The sequence below is a fragment of the Delphinapterus leucas genome, chromosome 11 (genome assembly GCF_059928025.1).
Source record: "Delphinapterus leucas isolate spDelLeu-1000000601 "Yukka" chromosome 11, BTC_Dleu_Yukka2, whole genome shotgun sequence".
NCBI classification, from domain to species: Eukaryota; Metazoa; Chordata; class Mammalia; order Artiodactyla; family Monodontidae; genus Delphinapterus; species Delphinapterus leucas.
In genome coordinates this window covers 95,435,815-95,458,968 of record NC_143139.1, presented here as the reverse complement: position 1 = coordinate 95,458,968, position 23,154 = coordinate 95,435,815, and the positions used below count along the sequence as shown (strand labels likewise).

General features: G+C 43.4%; 1 protein-coding gene across 1 annotated transcript in view; it reads right to left on the bottom strand.

Moving 5' to 3' along the window:
- Positions 1-23,154, bottom strand: part of MEI1 (meiotic double-stranded break formation protein 1) — a 68,691-nt gene that overhangs the window by 19,516 nt on the left and 26,021 nt on the right. Inside the window, exons 17-22 of the mRNA XM_022596485.3 lie at positions 22,516-22,613; positions 19,388-19,556; positions 13,983-14,130; positions 7,764-8,039; positions 3,320-3,485; positions 2,104-2,208 (exon numbers count right to left, since the gene is read on the bottom strand). Of these exons, the coding sequence (XP_022452193.2) occupies positions 2,104-2,208; positions 3,320-3,485; positions 7,764-8,039; positions 13,983-14,130; positions 19,388-19,556; positions 22,516-22,613 (962 nt within the window). The remainder of the gene's footprint in view (positions 1-2,103; positions 2,209-3,319; positions 3,486-7,763; positions 8,040-13,982; positions 14,131-19,387; positions 19,557-22,515; positions 22,614-23,154) is intronic.

Below are 23,154 nucleotides of genomic sequence, written 5' to 3'. Positions count from 1 at the left end.
CTGCTATTGACTCCTTCTAGTGTAGTTTTCATTTCAGTTATTGTATTGTTCATCTCTGTTTGTTTGTTCTTTAATTCTTCTAGGTCTTTGTTAAACATTTCTTGCATCTTCTCGACCTTTGCCTCCATTCTTTTTCTGAGGTCCTGGATCATCTTCACTATCATTATTCTGAATTCTTTTTCTGGAAGGTTGCCTATCTCCACTTCATTTAGTTGTTTTTCTGGGGTTTTATCTTGTTCCTTCATATGGTACATAGCCCTCTGCCTTTTCATCTTGTCTATCTTTCTGTGAATGTGGTTTTTAATCCACAGGCTGCAGGACCGTAGTTCTTCTTGCTTCTGCTGTCTGCCCCACTATTCACTTTTTTGGCAGCCACAGTACACTTTACTTTACTTGGCTTGTGGTCAACCAGACAAGCAGGCCTCCCAACCATACCCTCACCTGTGAACTACAGTCCTCTACCCTCAATGCTCTCAAATAAAAGTACTCCAGGGTTATACGTAAATGTATATTCACTTCACGTGTATGTTTCAGCCTGTTATTTCTCCCTGTTAGAGGCCCTTTCTATTTATTTATTTGGCCACACTGTATGGCTTGTTGGATCTTAGTTCCCCAACCAGGGATCAAACCCATGCCCCCTGCAATGGAAGTGCAGAGCCCTAACCACTGGACAACCAGGGAATTCCCTAGAGGCCCTTTTTTTTTTTAGTAGATTACTGCTTTTTTTTTTTTTAAACATCTTTACTGGAGTATAATTGTTTACAATAGTGTGTTAGTTTCTGCTTTATAACAAAGTAAATCAGCTATACATATACATATATCCCCATATCTCCTCCCTCTTGCATCTTCCTCCCACCCTCCTTATCCCACCCCTCTAGGTGGTCACAAAGCACCGAGCTGATCTCCCTGTGCTATGTGGCTGCTTCCCACTAGCTATCTATTTTACATTTGGTAGTGTATATATGTCCATGCCACTCTCTCACTTCGTCCCAGCTTACCCTCCCCCTCCCCGTGTCCTCAAGTCCATTCCCTAGAGGCCCTTTTGATGGCTGTTTTTGTCACACACAGACCTCCGTCCCAGCTGAGCATCACCCTTAACCTGATAAGATAGGCAGCCATGACCAGCTCCACGTCAGGCCTGGAGGCTCTTTTTGAGCTAGACACTGATCTCATGAGAAGCCTTGGGCTCCAGGCAGGGAAAAAAACCATCCTCACCTGTGGCCACCTGACAGTCAACAGGTACTGAAGACACACCATTTCTCCTATTAATTTCAACCTTGCTTCAACAAATCTTCCTGAGGGTACTGCCTATGAACTAGTGACCGCATTAATGAGCAATAAAAGGTCCTGAGAGGTTTGAAGTATGGGTAGAAAAGAGGCCTAGAGAACTGTGACTGGATCATCAGATCCTGAGTCAGCTGTGGGGTGAAGTGGAAAACTGAGCTTGTGCCAGGAAAAATGAAGATACATGGATTGTACCCAATGAAGGCCTACTCTGTGCCAAGCATCCTGTGGCATTCTACATGTACGGTTATTTTTGTATCAACCTAAATCAGGTATGCAGTATTATTTTACCTATGAGGAACCAAAGGCTCATAGAGGCTAGGTGACTGCCCAAGGTTGCATAATTAGTGACTAAGCTGAGAACAAACCCAGGCATTCCTGATTCTGGAGATTGTCACAATGATTTTTTTTTTTTTTTGATTTTCCAAACATTACCAGAGAATGAGCAGAGAAAGATCTGGAAGGTCCTTTATCAAGAAGCCCACAGAAGATCAACCAATCAGGGAACTGTGCACGAGCTGATTGCATACCCTGCAACCCTCCTCCCTCACCTTGCCTTTAAAAATGCTTTGCTGAAACCCTTCGGGGAGTTCAGGGTTTGGGGGCATGAGTCCCCGTTCTCCTTGCACGGCCCTGCAATAAACCTCTCTCTCCTCCAAAAAGAAAAAAAAAAAAAGCCCACAGGAGTAGACTGACCCACTAGCTTCTTACAAAAAGATGAAAGGGTGGAAGAAAGGAACAAGGCCAGCACCACTGAGAGCACACCCACAGCACGCCCAGCCCCAGGCCCTCAGGCACTGTCCCAAGCAGCCAGAGCACCTTGGTGAAGGAGCTTCATGGCCATGCTGTCCAGTTCTTGCTCTGACTCGTTTCTCAGCTGCACTAAGGAGAGGAGGCTCAGCAGCAAAGGCAGGTTCCCCGAGGCTGTGAGAAACAAGGAGAGCTGGTCAGGTGGATTGACCAGATCACCCTAAGGTCAGACAGGCACCCACGACCCACCAGCGGTAAATAGTCTGTTGGGATTTACCCCTATTTCCTGTCTTTTTCCTTCTTCATTTAGAAGAGGGGCAACTGACATACTGAGTGCCAGCTCTGGGTTGGGTACCAGGAATTCATTATTTCACTTAATCATCCTAAAAATCATGTGAAGTAGGGATTGTTATTCCTATTTTGCAGTTAAGAAAACTGAGGCCCAGAGAGGCTGAGTGACATCTCCAAGGCCCCACAGCAGCAGGGCCAGGGCCAGGACTTGAACCCAAATCTCAATCCAGTGCTCACAGTCATTCCACTATGTGTTTCCAAGAAATCTCATGGCTCTTAAACACTATTATTAGTTAGTTGTGGCTCGTCCTTCCCTGAAAAAGAAAGACTCAGCTCTTCTAGATACCCTTAAACAAACCTCCAAACTGCTGTCCTCAATCAGAACTGGACCAAGTGAGCCACAGCTCTCTACCTACTTCCTCTTAATTGCTTTGAAATTTAAAAATTCAACTTTCTGAGAGTAATCAGACCAATCCCAGACTTTCAGTGTCTTCATACTGTACCAAATATCAAGCTTCCTTGACTCCAGGGAGTCCCATTCCAGATTTAGAAACCATCCTTTTGGATCTCACCAGGAGCTTCCAATACATCACAGATCCACCCCCTTCCCAGCCCCTGCTGGCTGCTGCTGCCTCCCTGACCTCCCCAGTATTTACCCCTTTTTTCTTCCCAACTGGAGGCTGCCATTCCTGTGACAAACAGCTCTGAGCACATGCTGGGCAGGGTGGGGACATGCATGCATACATCAAACACTCTCACCCATGCAGACATTAAACATAAGCACACTCAAACCACACACACAAACCAAATATGTTGAGCACCCACTCTCCAATGAGAGGAAGGAGATAAAGTTTAGTTTGATGCCCCACTGTTCTGACTTTTCTTTTGCATAGAAAACTCTGATTCTCTCTCCTAGAGCAGACCTCATCAGGGCAGAGATGCCATTCTGTCTGACCTTCAGGTCAATACATGCCCCCAGCAGCTGCAGACTGACCTTCTGATGGGGAGGACCCATGTTCCACCAGCAGATGCTGTAGGATCAGCAGGAAGTGGCCTCGGATGAGACCACCCACTTGGACATCCTCATTCCTCCTCAAAAAGGTCCTCAGGACGATCAGTACCTTGCGGGCTGTGTCCACTGGACTGGAATAGATGAGGTCCTGAGCAGGAGAGACGGAAGCCAGAGCTCAGAGGGCATTATGGTTAGGGACAGGTGGACAGTGAATAAGAGAGGAGCTGGGGAAGGGTCCCAAATGATGGTGTCACAGAACCTGGGTAAAGAAGCACTCACTCAGCATCTACCGTGCATCATCCTGTCAAATAAGTCTATCCTAAATAGGAGAAAATGAAGGCTCAGAGAGATTATGTGATGTGCCAAACTTCGTGTAAGCTAGTAAGTGGCACAATTAGGATTTGAATACGGGTCTCCTAACTCCAAGCCCAAAGCTCTTTCTACTTTCTGGGATTCCTCTCTCTTGTAAATGGAATTACAGGGTCAAGAAGAGGTTATTTCAGAACAGGGGACCTGGGGGTGCCTTAAGGGAGAAGGGGGCAGGGAATGGAGATGTCACAGGGCAGGCAGAGGATGGGTTAGGACAGATTCAGGGTACAGGAAGGGAAGCAAGGACCAGATCAGGCCCTGTCTCTGCCATGGCATCTGGCTATTTCTGCCCCAAGGTGTAAAGGCCTTGGTTTCAGAAGGTGGGAAAGAACGTTGCTTTTTATTTGCTTTCAGAGTTATTTTAATGAGTATATGTTAAAGGCAAAGCCAGCAGAAGCCACGCCAGAGGCTATCCTACTGATAGCTCCTGGCACCTTCCAGCTCAAACAAGCCAATTCCATTGGACAGGCCAGTTAGGGCTGGGTGTCACGAAACCAAGGTTACACACAGACTCCCTTTCCAGGGAAGACAACTTCTGACACAGAGAGACATGATTACAGGGCAACTGGCCAGACAAATCCAGATGGGCTGATCACTGGGTAGCGCAGGGGTGTCTGGGCCTGGCTCTTTAAAAACCTCTGCAGCTGCCAGAGAAACAACTATAATATTGATGAAATAATTCATATTTTATGGCAAGATGAGAAAAATTAACAAAATTTTTTTTCTACTCATTTGGGCCTCCTCCCTCCCCTTTGGCGTATACTGTGCATCTGCATTAACCAGACCTCCTTAGGAGACAACATTCTTTCTTAATCTCATCAAGGGTCACAACGCACAACTCCTTAGGGGATAATTTCCTTCCTAATCTTGTAAAGAGCCACGATGACCTGTGACCCACTACTTGCTTTGTACATGTAGATCTGGATTGTGTAAACTGTCAATAACACATCATTTAACCGTTTGTCTCAAAAACTTACATCACTGTGCTTTGACCTCTTACAGGCAGAACAGTCCTCAGAGCTTTCCTTTTTTTTTTGCCACACCACGTGGCTTGCGGGACCTTAGTTCCCCAACTAGGGATCGAACCCTTTCCCCCTGCAGTGGAAGCACAGAGTCCTAACCACTGGACCACCAGGGAATTTCCCTCAGAGCTTTCTGAAAGACTGTCTCCTGGGTTATAATCCTCAGGTTGGCTCAAATAAAATTTTCCATTTCTTTCTTAGATTGACTATTGATTAATTTTTGTTGACATTATCAATAGCAATCACTCAATTAGGGCCTGATAATGTCAGGTACTGTGCTGTGTTTAAACTGTAGTTGTATATTTGTTTATACATTATCTGTATCTTCATGATAACTCTTCCAGGTAGGTGCACCCCGATTTTTCAAATGAGCAAACTGGGACAGATTAAGTAGTTTGCCTATCAAGAAAGCAGTGGCATTGTAAGTTCTACTACACTGTGATTTAATGAAGGGCAGGGATGAGATTGGCTTCATTTTTGTTACCTTGTAGGGACTCAGAAAACATCTCTGGAAGGAAAGGATCTCAGAATGAGAGGGCTAGAGGTTCATTTCCACCAACTTTTTTTACTTTACAGAGTATGAGGCTAAAGCCCAGATGAGGTGTGATTTGCCCAAGGTCACAGGGCCCAAGGCCAAACCAGTTTCCCACTCCTGCTCCTTCACTGGCACACAGCTGCCTGACTGCCAGAGCTGGTCCCTTAGAAACCTGAGTTAGTAAATGTTAACAGTGCAAAAGGAAGGGGGCTACTTAGCATTTAGCAGCCATGCTGAATGTCAGGGGAAGGAGTGCACCCCACCATATGGGTCAGTGGGAAGGCTCTGGGTGGAGCATGGCCCACTCCACAGTCTCTCCTGTCCAGAGCTGTCCAGAACTCTCTGGGACTGGACCGACCAGAGGGATGTGGCCAAGCAGGGAACAAACAGAGCTTCTGTTTTTTACACATAAACAACCTACATGAAAGACCACGCGTTGATAAGAGTGGCAATTAACAGCTTTGTTTTCACCTGTTAATTACACATATCAAAAACAGAAATTGGTACCACCACATATTTTTAGACTCTTTCCTCTCCTGCGGCTAGAAGCCGGGGAGAAATGGTAGGAATTATATATACATGAACAAACAACAAAGCTGTTCCTTGCTACTTTTTCTTACCACTGATGTTTCTAGGATCTAATTTAGTGAAAAACTCATTAATTTAGGCTCCAGTCATGGTCATGATCTTTATTAGCTATATGACCTTGGCAATTCAATAAGCCTCTGTGAGATTAACATTCTTTATCTGGTTCAGAGTCAGTCAATAATCAGTGAATGATAGTCTACTGTGTATAGCATATCACAAGTGTTCCTATACATTCTTTCATTTACCCCCATGTTATCTCCCTTATGCATGTGAGGAAACCGAAGCTCAGAGAAGCCTTCATCTTCCAGTTGTTAGTGGTTTGTTGTGTCTGAGTCTCTCACTGGCCCATGCGGCAGGGACTAGGTGAAATTCATCCCTATATCCCTAGTGCTCAAACAGCTCTCCCATTAGATGAAACACTGAATTTAGCTGAGTTTACTAGAAAGAACATTAGGGAGTCAAAATCTGGGTTTTAATCTCAGCTCTTGTGACCTTGGACAAATCTCTCTAAAACTCTTTCTTCATCTGTTTAAAAAGAAAAAAATAAGATACCATGATTAGTATCTTTCTCAGAAGATCTGAATTTTTCTTTTTTGAGAGACTTAGATCTGTCCAGACCCCTAACTCAATAGGTCAGCAAAGATTTTTAAGTACCTGTTATGTGTGAGGAATTGACCCTGAATACATTACCTGGCAAAGAAAATCCAGTATCTTAGCTCTGTCCATTGCTACTCTGCCTGGCATCCCATCTTTTCTTCTTTCCCTATGCACTAATGGTTTATTTTTAACCCGTTCCTTCTTCTCTTTTCTTCCTCCTCCAAGGAAGAATTTGAGCCAAAGCGTGAATGTGGCCCCTATCAAGCCAACACGTGTGTGATTTCACAAGACGACAGATCTTAGGGAAAAAGGTGAAGATTTAAGTCTGTGTGGGGAGTGTGTACATGAGAATGTGAATACAGACAGATGTAGGTACCTAAGGATGTGAGATATACAATATGCAGGTGTTATTTCCACAACAGTCACTCCAATAAAGTCAGGGAATCGTGTTTGTTGATGATAAGAATATCAAAGGAACACCCACTCTTCTCTAAAGGGCTATGTCATTCTTCCAGGACTAAGGGGTGGGGAGCCAAGTAACTGGCATTGAAGGCAGGGGTTCTAAAAAGAGTGTCTCATATGCTAGTGTGCTCAGTTTGGGACCTAAAACTAGTAACTGGTCACTAAATACAAATCGTCAAATGTGTAAATAATTTCCTTTTTAATATATATATATATAAATTATAGGAGTCATCTCTATAATAATGAGGAAAAAAAGATGGAATTAAAGTCAGTGTGTTAGAAACTGCAGACAGCAGGCGGCTTACTTATCTAACTGATGTACCTGACAGAAATTATAGGAATGTCTTACTTCATAAAAAAAAGCAATGGAATATGCAATAAACTCATGACAAAAAAATTCTGGGTATGCCTAAGGGAGGGTGTTGCACATGTAACATTATCCTGAGAGTTATGGTAGAAAAGAGGCTGAGTCCCTCTGCTATCAGACATCTTCATCTACGTGCCCCAGGGGTCCCCTATGACATCAAACCCTTGTTAACAGAATATGCTTAAGAGAAGACAGGGAGGAGAGAGGGAATGGTGACTGAGGTCAGCATTTCATAGGTATATCCCCTGGGGATTAGAGAGGCACATATCTCTCAGTGAGCAAACCTCCATCAGACTTAAGAAAGGGTATAGACTTACAGAAACCAGGCACCTGCCAGCCGAAAGCACCTCCTACTCACATGGAAACAGTGATAAGTCCAGAGGCAGGCAGAAGCAGCTGCGGGTGCCTCCTGACCTCAATAAACCAGCTCCCAGAGAGAGAGGGCCCACCATCTCTGAATGTAGAAATGAGCAAGTGGTCACCTACCAGCAAAATGAGCAGGGTGCTGGGGCTGCTTCTGAGCACATGAAACAGGGCTGCTAAGCTGGCGGGAAGGGTGGGCTGCCCAGCAGAGGCGACATCATCCAGCTCCTCACAGATGCTCTCTTCCCAGGAGAACCAAAGTTCCAGGACACGGTGCCCAAACCTACTCATCAGCTCTGGATACAACAGGAATAACCTGAGCAGGAGGGGGTGGTGGGTGTACACTAGGTGCAGGTCCGGGATGCCCTCTAGTAATTTTCTGATGGCGCCAACCACAGCCTGAAGGCAAAGAAGAAAGGGGCTAAATACACCTTGCAGAGGACTCAAGAGACCCCAATCCCCAACAAACACAGACAGCCAAGACATAGTGGGAAAAATGTACTGGCTTCTCAGTGCTCCAGGATATCTACACTGGCTCATCCCAGCACCCTCTAGAGAAAAGAAAACCTCACTGTGCTTACCTTATAACAGTGGTCCTCAACTAGGGGTGATTTTGCTCCTCAGGGAACATTTTTAAATGTTTACAGACATTTTTGATTGTCTTGATTGGGAGAGTGCTACTGGCATCTAGTAGGAGAGAGCAGGATCCCACTAAATACCCTACAATGCACAGGACAGCCTCCCACAGAAAAGAGTTATACTGTGCAAAATGTTAATAGTGCCATGGCTGAGAAACCCAGCTCTATAATGATACCACAGTGTATCATAATTGTCAGCGTGTACTTGTCTACCTCCCACACTAGACTTGAGATGCTTGAGGGCAGGGACTGTGACAGATTGATCTGTGCACTTGGCATAAGACCTGGCACAGAGAAAGCAAAGGGCAGGTGTTCTGAATCATTTATTAACCCTCAAAAACCTATCTCTTCCCATTGTACATATTACAAAGCTCAAATTCCTTAACATGTTATTTTAAGAATTTTATAGTTTATAGTTTTCACTCTTCATTTGGGTCTTTGATCTATTTTGATTTATTTTTTGTGTACGGTATGAGGTAAGGGTCCAACTTCATTCTGTTGCTTGTGGATATCCAGCTGTCCCAACACCATTTATTAAAAAGGCTATTCTTTCCCCACTGAATTGTCTTGGCATCCTTTTAAAAATATATGGGTTTCAGCTTCCCTGGTGGCGCAGTGGTTGAGAGTCCGCCTGCTGATGCAGGGGACACGGGTTCGTGACCCAGTCCAGGAAGATCCCACATGCCGTGGAGCGGCTGGGCCCGTGAGCCATGGCCGCTGAGCCTGCGCGTCCGGAGCCTGTGCTCCGCAACGGGAGAGGCCACAACAGTGAGAGGCCCGCGTACCACAAAATAAAATAAAAATAAAATAAAATATGGGTTTATTTTTGGACTCTTAGTTCTATTCCATTGATCTGGTTGTCTATGCTAGACATATACCAGAACCACACTGTCTTGATTACTCTATTTTTGTAGTAAGTTTAAATTAAGAAGTGTGAGCCCTCCAACCTTGTGCTTTCTTTTTTAATTTATTAATTTTTTTGGCTGTGTTGGGTCTTCGTTGCTGCACGCGGGCTTTCTCTAGTTGCGGCAAGTGGGGGCTACTCCTCGTTGCGGTGCACGGGCTTCTCACTGCAGTGGCTTCTCTTGTCATGGAGCATGGGCTCTAGGTGCACGGGCTTCAGTAGTTGTGGCACGCGGGCTCACCAGTTGTGGCGCACGGGCTCTAGAGTGCAGGCTCAGTAGTTGTGGCGCACGGGCTTAGATGCTCTGTGGCATGTGGGATCTTCCCAGACCAGGGCTCGAACCCGTGTCCCCTGCATTGGCAGGCGGATTCTTAACTACTGCACCACAAGGAAAGCCCTTGTGCTTCTTTTTCAAGATTGTTTTGGCTATTTTGGGTCCCTTGCATTTCCATATAAATTTTAGGATCAACTTGTCTATTTCTGGACAAAAAAAGAGAAGGCAGGGACTCTCCTGGTGGCGCAGTGGATAAGAATCCGCCTGCTGCAACTAGAGAAATCCTGTGTGCAGCAACGAAGACCCAACGCAGCCAAAAATTAATAAAATTAAATCTTAAAAAAAAAAAAAGAAGGCAACAGGGATTTTGATCAAGATTATGTTGAATCTATAGATCAATTTGGGGAGTACTGCCATTTGAACACTATTGTCTTCTTTTTTCCTAATTTTATTGAGATAAAATTGATGTATAACATTGTATAAGTTTAAGGAGTATAACATAATGATCTGATAAATGTATATATTGTGAAATGATTACCACAATAAGTTTAGTCAACATCCATCACCTCACATAATTACAAAAGTTTTTTCCTTGTGATGAAAACTTTTAAGATCTACTTTCTTAGCAACTTTCAAATATACAAAACAACATTGTTAGCTGTAGTCATCATGATGTACATTACATCCCCAGCACTTATTTATCTTATAACTGGCCATTAAGTCTTCTGATTCATGAACACAGGTTGTCCTTCTATTTAGGTATGTATTCTTTAAATTCTTTCAATAATGTTTTGTGAGTTTCAGTGATCAAGTCCTTGCACTTCTTTTGTTAAATTTATTCCTATATATTTAATTTCTTAATGCTACTGTAAATGGAATTATTTTCTTAATTTCCTTTTCGAGCATGTTATTAAAGACTTAGGTCTACCTCCCAGCTTCTTTCCACTCCTTCTCCCACATGACCTAGCCAAGCCACACTAAACTAGGCTTCTTTCCTTGAATGGATAGACTGGGTAACTCCCCACTTCTGTATCTTAAATCTTACTCTACTCTCAGCCTGAAAGTTCTCCCTTCACTACCTCCATCTCTTCCACGAAGCCTCTCTGATGCCACAATCGGACACAACCTCTTGCCCCTTGTGCTTTCGTAGCTCTCAATGGTCCTCCAGCTCCAGGAAGCACTGCAGCTGTTCCCTGCCTTGTAGGAGATCTTTTTGTCTCTCTTGCCAAACTGGCGCTCCCTGAGGGCAGGGAGTTTGTTTGATTCACCTCAACCCTGACAGGGACCCACATGGCACCCGGCACATGATAAGTGGTCAATGCATATAGAGGAGTTATTGTTTAATGGGTATAGAGTTTCAGTTTTGCAAGATGAAAAGATTTCTGGAGATAGATGGTGGTGAGATGGTTGCACAACAATATTAATGTACACAATACCATTACTGTGCACTAAAAATGGTTAAGATAGTAAATTTTATGTTTGTGTATTTTACCACAATTTTTTTAAAAACCTGGATAAATAAAAATAGAAAAACAAAAATGAAGTGAAAAAAACAAGTTGTGACTGTATATTGCCATTTATATATTTATATAAGAATTTTTAAAATGCAAAACAATGTTATATATCATTTATGGATTCACACCTAAGAGGGGAAATCTGGAGCTCCTCCATAAACTACCTTCTAAGTCTCCACACCCACTGGTAGATGGGAAGAAAGGGCCCCCAAGAACCAATCTTGCCACGATTATTAGTCTTGAAGCCATCAGGACTATTCCTATTGTGTCCTTTTCCCCCGTTTACGTCAGTCACCTCAGAAAGCCCAGAAATTTCAGGTCACCCCCATATGGCTCAGGACATGCCCTCTTTAAATCCCATCTCCCACTCTTACACAGCTCCACAACCCTTCCACGTGCCCTCTAGAACTCACTCACAGTTATCAGCAAATTCCCTATGTCCTGTACCTCTTTGAATATTCCCTTCACCTTGCTGCTTTGATTCTCTGCCAAAAACCTCTTTTGCCTACAGTCTCTCAAGGGAGGCTATTTTCACTCCCACTTCCCTAGTTTGAAAACCTTGGCCTCTAAATTCTCTTACTTCCTCCTTCTAATCTCCTTTACCTGCCTCAGCCATTCATTCCCACGGTCATGTATCCAGACCTTGTCATTACAAAGAACTGCACCCTCCCAAATAATCCCAATTTCAAGCGTCCCATTTTACCACCACCCCTCCTATCTTTCCAGCTCACTCCCTCTAGTATTTCAATCCAACAATTCTTTGACCCTCATGAGAACCAAAATCTTTGAAAATATCCTTTTATTTTCTCTTATTCTCATACTTCACACTGTTCCATCAAGAGATCCTATGGCACCAACTTCAAAATATATCCAGAAGCTGACAATTTTCACCACCTACTCCACTATCTCTTGCCTACATTATTGCTGTAGCCTCCTAACAGGTTTCTGCATCCTCACCCTTGTACTCCTCTGTTATATTGTCCTAGTGGCCAGAGTGATCTTGTTTAATCCAGCCATGAATTAAACCATGAGACTGTATGAGATCATCACAGCAGTAAATTTAGAGAAAAAAGAAAAGCAGTCACAGACTGAGCCCTGAGGTACTACAACATTTAGAGGTCAAGGCGATAAAAGAGAATCAGCAAAAGACACTGAGACATAACTGCCAGAGAAGTAGGAGGAAAACTAGGAATACCCGGTATTCTAGATGCCAAGGAAAAGCAGTGTTTCAAAGAAAAGAGATGTTGTTGATAGGTCAAGCAAGATGATGACTAAAATACTGACTATTGGCTTTAGCCATGTATCTGTTATTGGTGACTTTGACAAGTGCATTTTCAGGGATATGGTAAGAGTGAAAGCCTAACTGGGTAGGATCAAGACAGGATGGGAGAGCAGGAATGCCTGAAGCATCTTGTGATACTAGAAAACTCAAACTCAGGCTTCCCTGGTTGTGCAGTGGTTAAGAATCTGCCTGCCAATGCAGGGGACACGGGTTCGAGCCCTGTTCCGGGAAGATCCCACATGCCATGGAGCAACTAAGCCTGTGCACCACAACTACTGAGTCTGCACTCCAGAGCCCACGTGCCACAACTACTGAAGCCAGCGCACCTAGAGGCCATGCTCAGCAGCAAGAGAAGCACCGCAACGAGAAGCCCACGCACCACAATAAAGAGTAGCCCCCGCTCGCAGCAACTAGAGAAAGTCCACGTGCAGCAGCCAAAAATAAAAAATTAATAAATAAATAAATTTATTTTTAAAAAAAGAAAAGAAAACTCAAACTCTGTGTCAAATATCACTAAGGTTGTGTCAAAAGGACTTAGGAGCAACCTTGAATAGGCTCCCACTGGCCAAAGATAGGACGATTTGATCCTCAAAAGGATAATATAGTAGATTGAAACCATCAAATATTTTTAAATCGATGAGCTCATAATGATACTAAAAAATTCTCTTTGGTCACTTTTAGAGAGTGCTAGGCAACCAACTCATTTTTTTTGAAAACTGGTAATTAAAGGGAAAGAATCAAACATTCACCCTATGCTTCCTATACAATCTACCATTCAGAGTAACTGAATAGTTGGTGAGAGAAGTTTCTTTTTATACAAATAGTCCAGTTAATAAACAAAGAGAGAATGACAGAATTAGGATATTATATTTTGCAATCCCTAATGAATTAAAGGATCTAGGGAATGATCACCAATGGCTGCTAATACCACAAAAAGAGAGACAATGGGACATTATATACCTACATCTGTCTTACTTGAGAACACTTGCACTTCTACTATACCTTCCTGATTCCATTCAAATTAAACCAGGTCTGCTCATGTCACATTTACCCCAATAGTAACTTTTTTTAAAAGGCAAAATTAATAGTCATTGAAGGAAGAGAGTCCTTAATTTGAGGCTGAAGAGTCCACATCTAAGGAATAAAAGCAATTTTCAGTGGAAAAGGTGACAGATCCAGTGATGAATCAGACATAGTCCTCCACCCCTGAGAGTTTATAAAGAAGCTAGAGAGAGAAAACTTGTAACATATAACCACCTTCAAAGCAATCCAAGACCAGCCTGGTTAACAATGATCTGGGTGCCGGCAACACACTTTGTTTGATAAACTGTTACCTGGAGACACCTCACACCTCTTTCCTCCTGCATAAACCAGAGGTGGTACTAAGAAAAGAGCCTTAGGAGTTGGTCAAGTCTGAGCTGGAGTCCTGGTCACGCCATCAATTAACTGTGTGACCTAGCAAAAGTTATCAATACTTTAACCTAAGTCTTGATTTTCTTATCTATAAAATGGAAATAATAATCTCTGCCTCCCAGTACTGTTGAGAGAATTGGCTAAGTTACAAGGGCTATGTATATATCAGCACTCTATCTTCCCCCACTCCACCAACACACACTCTCTCTCTGCCACCCACCTTCTCTATATATATACATCATCATAGTCTCCCAAGGAACCATGATGTGAAGAGGTGCAAGAGGAGGAAGAAAAGCCCCAGGCACTTTGGTCCATACCTCATCTAGCGCACCGTCTTTGTCCTGGCAGATTGCAAGTAGATAGATGGAAGCTCTGAAGACCACCAGTGGAGGGCATTCACCCTGGTCCTGCAGAGACAGGAGGAAGCTTCGCACAGCCATGAATAACTCCGCCTCTGAGACAAACCTGTCAACCAAGGAGAGTCTGAGTGAAAAAGGCAGAGATGGCTGTCCTGCCCTGCTACATCCTCCCTCAGCCACTGTCCTTCTGTCCCAGCATGTCCACATTCTAATGACAACTTGCACAAAGAGTGTGTTGTATATATTTAACAAAGCATCGTCACACATGCATAGCACATAATTCTGTGCTTTGTGCAAGGCTCTATTAGAGACCAGAGACTCCTCACCCACATCTAGAAGGTAAAGCATCAGGCAGCTGGACCGGCAGTGCTAAAGAGAAGGATGCTGCTTCTTGGGTTCAGGAGGCCCTGCTTTGGCAGCCAGTCCACCCTTCTCGTATTTATCATTAAACATTTCTGTGTTCAATGGGCTACTTTCTGGGGGAGGGAGACGTCTATACTTGTACATGCAAGGGAGATGGGGATGAGGAGGAAACTGACTTCACTATATACCCTCTTATATCTTTTAAATTTTCTACCCTATGTCTCACCTATCAGATTAAGACCCTCCAAAATCAAACATTTTTAAATAGGTAATACTAAATGCAATGCAGTATCCTGGATTATGTCCTAGAACAGAAAAGGGACAATAGAGGAAGAATTGGTGAAATCTGAATAAAGCTTAGTTAATAGTATTGTACCTTCACATATATCATCAAATGATTTTCAACAAGGGTGCCAAGACCATTCAATGGGGAAAGGACAGTCTTTTCAACAAATGGTGCTGGGAAAACCAGATTTCCACACGCAACAGAATGAAGTTAGACTCTTACCTAACACTATATTAAAAAAAAATTAACCCCAAATGGATCCACACTTAAGACCTAAAACTATAAAATTTTTAGAAAAAAACATAAGGCAAAACTTTCTTGACATTGAATTTGGCAATGAATTCTTGGTTATGACAACAATGGCATAGGCAATAAAAGAAAAAATAAACAAACTGGACTTTATGAAAGTTTAAAAATTTTGTGCATCAAAAGACTACCAACAGGGCTTCCCTGGTGGCGCAGTGGTTGAGAGTCCACCTGCCGACGCAGGGGACACAGGTTCATGCCCCGGTCCGGGAAGACCCCACATGCAGCAAAGTGGCTGGGCCCGTGAGCCATGGCCGCTGAGCCTGCGCGTCCGGAGCCTGTTCTCCACAACGGGAGAGGCCACAACAATGAGAGGACTGCGTACCGCAAAAAAAAAAAAAAAGACTACCAACAGAGTAAAAAGGCAACCCACAGAATGGGAGAAATTATTTGTAAATCATATATCTAATAAGGAATTAATATCCAGAATACATAGAGAACTCCTAAAACTCAACAACAAAAAAGTTGAAACAATCTGATTAAAAAATGGAGAAAAGATTTGAATAGACATTTCTCCAAAGAAGATATACAAATGGCCAATAAGCACATGAAAAGATGCTTAACATCACTAATCATTAGGGAAACACAAATCAAAACTATGAGATAACAACCTCATATCCATTAGGATGGCTACTATCAAAACAAAAATAAGTATTGGAGAGGATGTGGAGAAATTGGAACCCTTGTGCACTGCTGGTGGGACTGTAAAATGGTATAGCCACTGTGGAAAACAGTATGACATCTCCTCAAAAAATTAAAAATAGAATGACCAGATGATCTAGCAATTCCACTTCTAGGTATATACTCAAAATAATCGAAAGCAGGGACTCAGGGAGATAATTGTATACCTACGTTCACAGCAGCATTATTGACAATATATAATAAAAGGAAGCAACCCAAGTCTCTATCGACAGATGAATGGATAAGCAAAATGTGGTATATACATGTACAATGGAATATTATTTGGTGCAAAAAAGGAGGGAAATTATGACATATGCTACAGCTTGGATGAACCTTAAGACATTATGCTAAGTGAAATAAGCCAGTCACAGAAAGACAAATACTGTATGATTCCACTATAATTAGTACTTAGCATAGTCAAAATCGTAGGAACAGAAAGTAAAATGGTGGTTGCAGGGGCTGGGGGCAGGGGGGAATGGACTTAACTGTTTAGTGGGTATAGAGTCTCAGTTTTGCAAAATGAAGAGTGCTGGAGACGGACAGTGGTAATGGTAGCACAATATTATGAATGTATTTAATACTACTGAACTGTACAGTAAAAATAGTTAAGATGGTAAATTTTATGTTTGTGTATTTTACAATTTAAAAAATTGGAAAAAATAGTAATGTGCCAATGTTACTGTCTTAGTTAGATAAATGTACCACAGTTATGTATTAGGAGAAAATGGGTGAAGAGTAACTTTTCTGTAAATCTAAAATTACTCCAAAATAAAATGTTTATTTAAAAACTAAAAAGAAAATGGATAATAGCCATAATATAAATATTATGCTACCAAAAGAATAAGGTAGACCTATTAATACATATAGTAGCATGGAAAGATGTCCAAGATATACTGTTAAGTTAAAAAGCAAGTTGAAGACCTTGTATTATATCCCATTCTGTATATTAAAAAAAAAAAGTATATTTGTGTGTTTTTTGTTTTGTTTTGTTTTATTATTATTTTTGGCTCCGTTGGGTCTTCGTTGCATTCCCTAGTTGTGGCGAGCGGGGGCTACTCTTCATTGCGATGCGCGGGCTTCTCATTGCAGTGGCTTCTCTTGTTGCAGGGCACGAGCTCTAGGCGCGCGGACTTCAGCAGTTGTGGCTCGCGGGCTCCAGAGCGCAGGCTTGGTAGCTGTGGCGCACGGGCTCGGTTGCTCCGCGGCACGAGGGATCTTCCCGGACCAGGGCTTGAACCCGCGTCCCCCGCACTGGCAGGTGGATTCTTACCATGTGCCACCAGGGAAGTTCCTATATTCGTGTTTTTTAACACACAGAAGAGTTTATGGAGAGTACCCAATAGTAGTTAACTCTGGCAGGTGTATGGGGAAGTATTTTAACGTTATAGCCAATCATTTTTCTTGAGTTTTTACAATAAGCACGAGTTTTAAAATAAGAATAAAACTTTATATATATATATAAATTTATTTATTTATTTATTTTTGGCTGCGTTGGGTCTTCGTTGCTGTGCAGGGGCTTTCTCTAGTCGTGGAGAGTGGGGGCTACTCTTCGTCGCGGTGCATGGGCTTCTCATTGCGGTGGCTTCTCTTGTTGCGGAGCAGGGGCTCTAGGTGCGCGGGCTTCAGAAGTTGTGGCGCACAGGCTCAGTAGTTGTGGTTCACGGGCTCTAGAGCGCAGACTCACTAGTTGTGGCGCATGGGCTTAGTTGCTCTCCAGTCCAGGGCTTGAACCCCTGTCCCCTGCATTGGCAGGCAGGTTCTTAACCACTGTGCTACCAGGGAAGTCCAAAAAAAAACTTTTAAACTATCACATGGGTCAAGTGATGTTCAATGAGGGTGTCAAGACAATTCAAAGGGGGAAAAATTATCTTTTCAACAAGTGGCGCTGGAACATCTGTATAAGCCACATTAAAAAAAAGAAATTGGGGGCTTCCCTGGTGGCGCAGTGGTTGAGAGTCCGCCTGCCAATGCAGGGGACACAGGTTCGTGTCCCGGTCCGGGAAGATCCCACATGCCGCGGAGAGGCTGGGCCCGTGAGCCATGGCCACTGAGCCTGTGCGTCCGGAGCCTGTGCTCCGCAACGGGAGAGGCCACAGCAGTGAGAGGCCCACGTACCACAAAAAAAAAAAAAAAAAGAAGTTGGACCCCTACCTAACACCATCATGAAAGTTAACTCAAAATGGATCATAAACCTATATGTAAGAGCTAAAATTGTTAAAGAAAATAACTATAGAAGAAAATATAGGAGTAAATCTTCATGACTTTGGGTTAGAAAATGTTTTCTTAGAATCAACACCAAAAGCATAAATGACAACAGAAAAAACAGACATATTTCATCACCCCCCCCAAATTTTTAAAATTAGATTTAATAAAAATTTAAAACTCTGTGCTTCAAAGGATACCATCAAGAAAGTTAAAAGACAACTAACAGAACGGGAGAAAAAAAATTGCAAATCATGTATCTAATAAGGGACTTGTATCTAGAACATATAAAGAACTCTTACAACTCAGTTAAAAAAATAGGTCAAAGATCTGAATTTCTCCAAAGAAGGCGTGCAAATGGCCAAGAAGCACATGAAAAGATGTTCAAAATCATTAGTCATTAGGGAAATGCTAATCAAAACCACAATGCAAAAACCACTCCATAACCGCTAGGCTGGCTATAATCAAAAAGATGGACAACAAGTGTTAACAAGGATATGGAGAAACTGGAACCCTCAAATATTGCTGGTAGGATTGCAGCTACTCTGGAAAACAATTTGGAAGTTCCTCAAAATGTTAAACATTGTATTGCCATATGACTCCTCAATTCTACACCTAGTATATACAGAAAAGGAAGAGAAAAACAAGTACTCAAACAAATACATGTATACACATATTCACAGCATTACTATTCACAATAGCCAAAAGGTGGAAACAGTCCAAATGTCCAGCCATGGATGAAGGAATAAACAAATTGTGGTGTATATATACAACGGTATATTATTCAGCCAAAAAAAAGAATAAAGTACCAACGCATGCTACAAACATTATGCTCACTGGACGAATCTTGAAAACACTGTGCTAAGTGGAAGAAGCCAGGTGCGAAAGGTCACATACTGTATGACCACATCTATAGGAAATGTTCAGAATAGATAAATCCATAGAGACAGAACACAGACTGTTGGTTGCCAGGAGCTGAGCAGAAAAAGGAATGGGTAGTGACTGCTTAATGGATAAGAGGTTTTACTTTGGAGTGATGGAAATATTTTGGAACTAGATAGAGATGGTGATTGCACAACACTGTGAATGTATTAAATGCCACTAAATTGTTCCCTTTAAAACAGTTAATTTAATTATGTAAATTTTACCTCAATAAATTATTTTTTAAAAGCTTAACAGAAAATAGTCTTTTGATTTTAAATTTTAAAAAATTGTATAGTAATTCTTAAAACCAAAGTAAGGCACTGACATTTTTTTCTGGTGCGTGAACAACACCCTCAGGGATATCAAGGAACTCTCATTAGCATTCTAGGCCTCTGTCTCTAGACAGACTACCCACCTGTCTTAACCCCCTCTCCAACATGTGAGCCCCTGAGGAATATAAGTCATTTCTCACTTATCTCTGTGTCCCCAGTGCCCAGCACCAGGCTTGGAGAGGATGCCTCTGTAAACATTTATTGAACTGAACTTGGCTAAAGATGTAGGTTCCAGAACCAACTGTCAGCCACCAGCTCTGAGCACTGACCTGTCCTCGTGAATGTAGGCCAGGTAGAAGAGGAGCAGGATGCAGTACTGTCTCTGGCGAGTGGCTCCCTCCACATACTGGCGATCCGACAGGAAAGCAAGGCTTTCAGGGCTCCTGCTGCTTATCTGGGGCAGCCCATGCTGCAGAAGCTCAGATACTGCAGAGAGTTCTGGGGAGAGAACAAGCAGGAGAAAAATCACACAAAGGACAGAGGAGAGCAGGTAATGAGCACATGGGTGTCTACTACATACAGAGTGCTGCACAGGGCAGCAAGGATACACGCCAGATAAAAGGAAATCAGTCTCTTCTTCCTCTCTACCAGAAGAGACAAAAGGTAGCATGTGGAAGGACATAGATACATTCGTTCACTTGACAATGTCCACTGATTGGCTACTCTAGGCCAGGCTGTGAGACATGGGCCCTACCTCCAGTAGCTGGCAGCTGGTGGGAAAAAACAGATAATGAGACAGATAATTATAGGACATGTGATCAGTGCCATGTTCAAGCGTGGAAGAGAGAGTGACTCACGCCACCTGCAACGCGGAGGGCAAGCTCAAAGAGGAGGGAACTGTGGAGGGTGAAGAGAAAACAGGCAGAGAAAGGAGGGAAGAGACTCCCTGAGCCAGGAAGCAAGGAGTTCAGCAGCCTGGAGGCATAAGAGGAAGTCATGTATAAGGGGCAGGAAGGAGTTCAGTGTGACTGGCCCCTCAGTGAATAGATGTGGAGTGTTAGGGGTTTGGGACTGTGTGATGTAATTTGTAGCTAGACTGTGAAAGACCTTGAATGATGAGTAGAGAATATGGATTTTATCCTGAGAATAGATTCCTGAATTTCTTATGAAACTTCTGTTTCTTAAAAGAAAGAACATTTGATTACCAAAAGAATATGAAAGAAAAGGACCTCAGAGCTTAAATTATGAATAAAGTCACCTTTATGGAAAATTCACTACATTACCCTTATTTTCCAAGTTTCACCATAGACCAGAGAAAACTCCATCACTGTCTGACAATGCCCCACAGACTGATGTTTGGAGACAATGGCTGAAGGCCAGGGTAGTTGAGATGTTAAGGATAGATCGTCTAGCAGTCGGTGAAGACTGGTAGGAGGATGAGAGACTGCAAGCAGGGGGCCAAGTTAGAGGTCAAATGAAAGGGTCCACCCTGCCAGTGCAGTGGGCCTACAGGCAAGTGGAAGGTGACATGGAGAATGTCCCACTGCAATGTGCTAGCAGAGTCAGGTCAGGTTTCCTAATTCTAAGCTTAGGGCCTTTTCTACCAAAGCACACTATGACCACTGTGATAATAACAAAACTAATATCCTTGAGCTTCGCACATCCATATATAAAAGAAAGAAGCAGTCTGCATGTAAGTAAGGTTGGCTGCTCTTCCTGGTGCTCTGAGATATGACAAGATCTCAGGGTCTGAGGGGGCAGACAGTGGGGCCCCTCCTATTCCAACAAGAGAGGGAGCTGCCTGCAGCAGGGGCTGGTGCTGGTGAACACTAGAGGCTGTTGTGATGCAGCTGCCACCACGGTGGAAGTCATCATGTCATTTTCTGTGCAGGCCAGACCACACCTGAATAGGAGGCAGAGAGCTGGACACCAAGCAGAGAGGAGTGGCTGGTACAGTGAGAGAACTAGAAGCCAATCCATGTTGGAAGGAATGAAAATCCTCACCTGTGCTGCTGTCTCTCTCAGCATAGTGTCTGAGAAAGACAAAGGAAAAAGAGCGGTTTGGGAAGTCTGTAGGGAGAAGACAACATCTTCATAAATGTAAAAAGAGGAAACACAGCCAGCAGCAAATGTCACCCACAAAGAAGGCACGGTATTTGTTGAATGAATGAATAAAACAATGATTAAACTGTTTTATATTATAGCAAGAGGGAGAGGTCTAGGATAGAGGAACTCCTTAGGGCAGAGAACAGATCGTAATTATCACTGTATCCGCAGCTGCACTTAGGCCTCCCTGACATGCTGCAGAAGCTCAACTAATACTCAGCAAAAGGGAAAACCTCCAGCTCTCAGCCCTGCATCTGCTGCTCCCCCTGCCTAGATGGTGCATGGGACTCCTTGACCTCACTCAGACCTCCACCAACATGCCACCTCCTCACCTCCTCATGAAAACCCTAACGTGTACCTCCTCCTTCCATCACCCCCATCCCTTCACCTAGCTTTATTTTTTTTCATAGCACTCATCCACCCCTGACATTATATCTATGTGTTTATTGTCTGCCTCTCCCACTCCATTAGAACAGGACTTTGTATCCCTATTACCAGCTCCTTGAATAGAGTCTGGCACATAGTAGATGCTCAAGAAATATTTCTTGAATGAAGGAATGAAGAAATGAAACAGGCTGTTCAAGATATTTTGAGCAGGGCTTCCCTGGTGGCGCAGTGGTTGAGCATCTGCCTGCTAATGCAGGGGACATGGGTTCGAGCCCTGGTCTGGGAAGATCCCACATGCCACGGAGCAACTAGGCCCGTGAGCCACAACTACTGAGCCTGCGCGTCTGGAGCCTGTGCTCCACAACAAGAGAGGCCGCGATAGTGAGAGGCCCGCGCACCGCAATGAAGAGTGGCCCCGCTTGCCACAACTAGAGAAAGCCCTCGCACAGAAACGAAGACCCAACACAGCCAAAAATAAATAAATAAAGTACCTTCTAACTTTAACATTAGAGTACTCGCCATTTCCCCATTTCTACAACAAATACACTTCTGCATGAAAACATAGACTAGGAAAATCTCATATTAGGTTTAAAAAAAAAAGATATTTTGAGCAAAGGTATCTGGGGGTAACAGGCAGAGAGCAAGAGGCCTGGTGTGAGGGACAATGCAGAGAAGTTGGTCACGGGGAGGAACTGGACTTGTTGAGCTTTAGAGTCCTTCTCAACCCTTAAGGTCTAAAGGTCCCAGAGGCTTGGATTCCACTGTTTTCTGATTTATTTATTATCTCACCTCCCTAGGAAGCAGCCTACAGTTCCATCATTCCATGATTCCATGGTTCCTCTGGGTAGCTTCAAGCAAAGGTTTCTTATTACTGTACTGACTCACTACCCAGCCAATCAGCAAGGCATCCAGACTCTAAAAGACCACCACAGACCTCATGAGTGGTCAAACTACAGCATCTTACCTTCTTGGGAAGGTGGTCCTGTCTTCTCTGGAGCTGAGAGGAGGTTGATGCACATGTAGTAGAGGAAACTGGAACACACCTGGTTTAGGGCTGAGTGACTTAGTGGGAGAAGAGGAAGACAGAACAAGAGAGTACATTGCTACTTTGGCTGGGACAGCATTATCCCTGCTGTGTACTGGGGCACCACTGCTTTGTGCCAGAGCCCAATGAAGTTCTAACCATGGCCCTGGTAGAGAAGGTCTAGAGGTAGCTGTGAAAAGTAAATATGGAACCTGCTGCCCACAGATGTAACTTAGGCACTTGGCCCATATAGGCATTCACTAAAAATTTCCTGAAAAAAATAAATCAAGGAGGGCTACTAAGCTCCAATTTAATAAAACATATAGGGCTTCCCTGGTGGCTCAGTGGTTAAGAATCCGCCTGCCAATGCAGGGGACACAGGTTTGAGTCCTGGTCCGGGAAGATCGCACATGCCATGGAGCAACTAAGCCTGTGCGCCACAACTAGTGAAGCCCACACACCTAGAGCCTGTGCTCCGCAACAAGAGAAGCCACCGCATGAGAAACCCGCGCACCGCAATGAAGAGTAGCCCCCACTCGCCGCAACTAGAGAAAGCCCGCGTGCAGCAACGAAGACCCA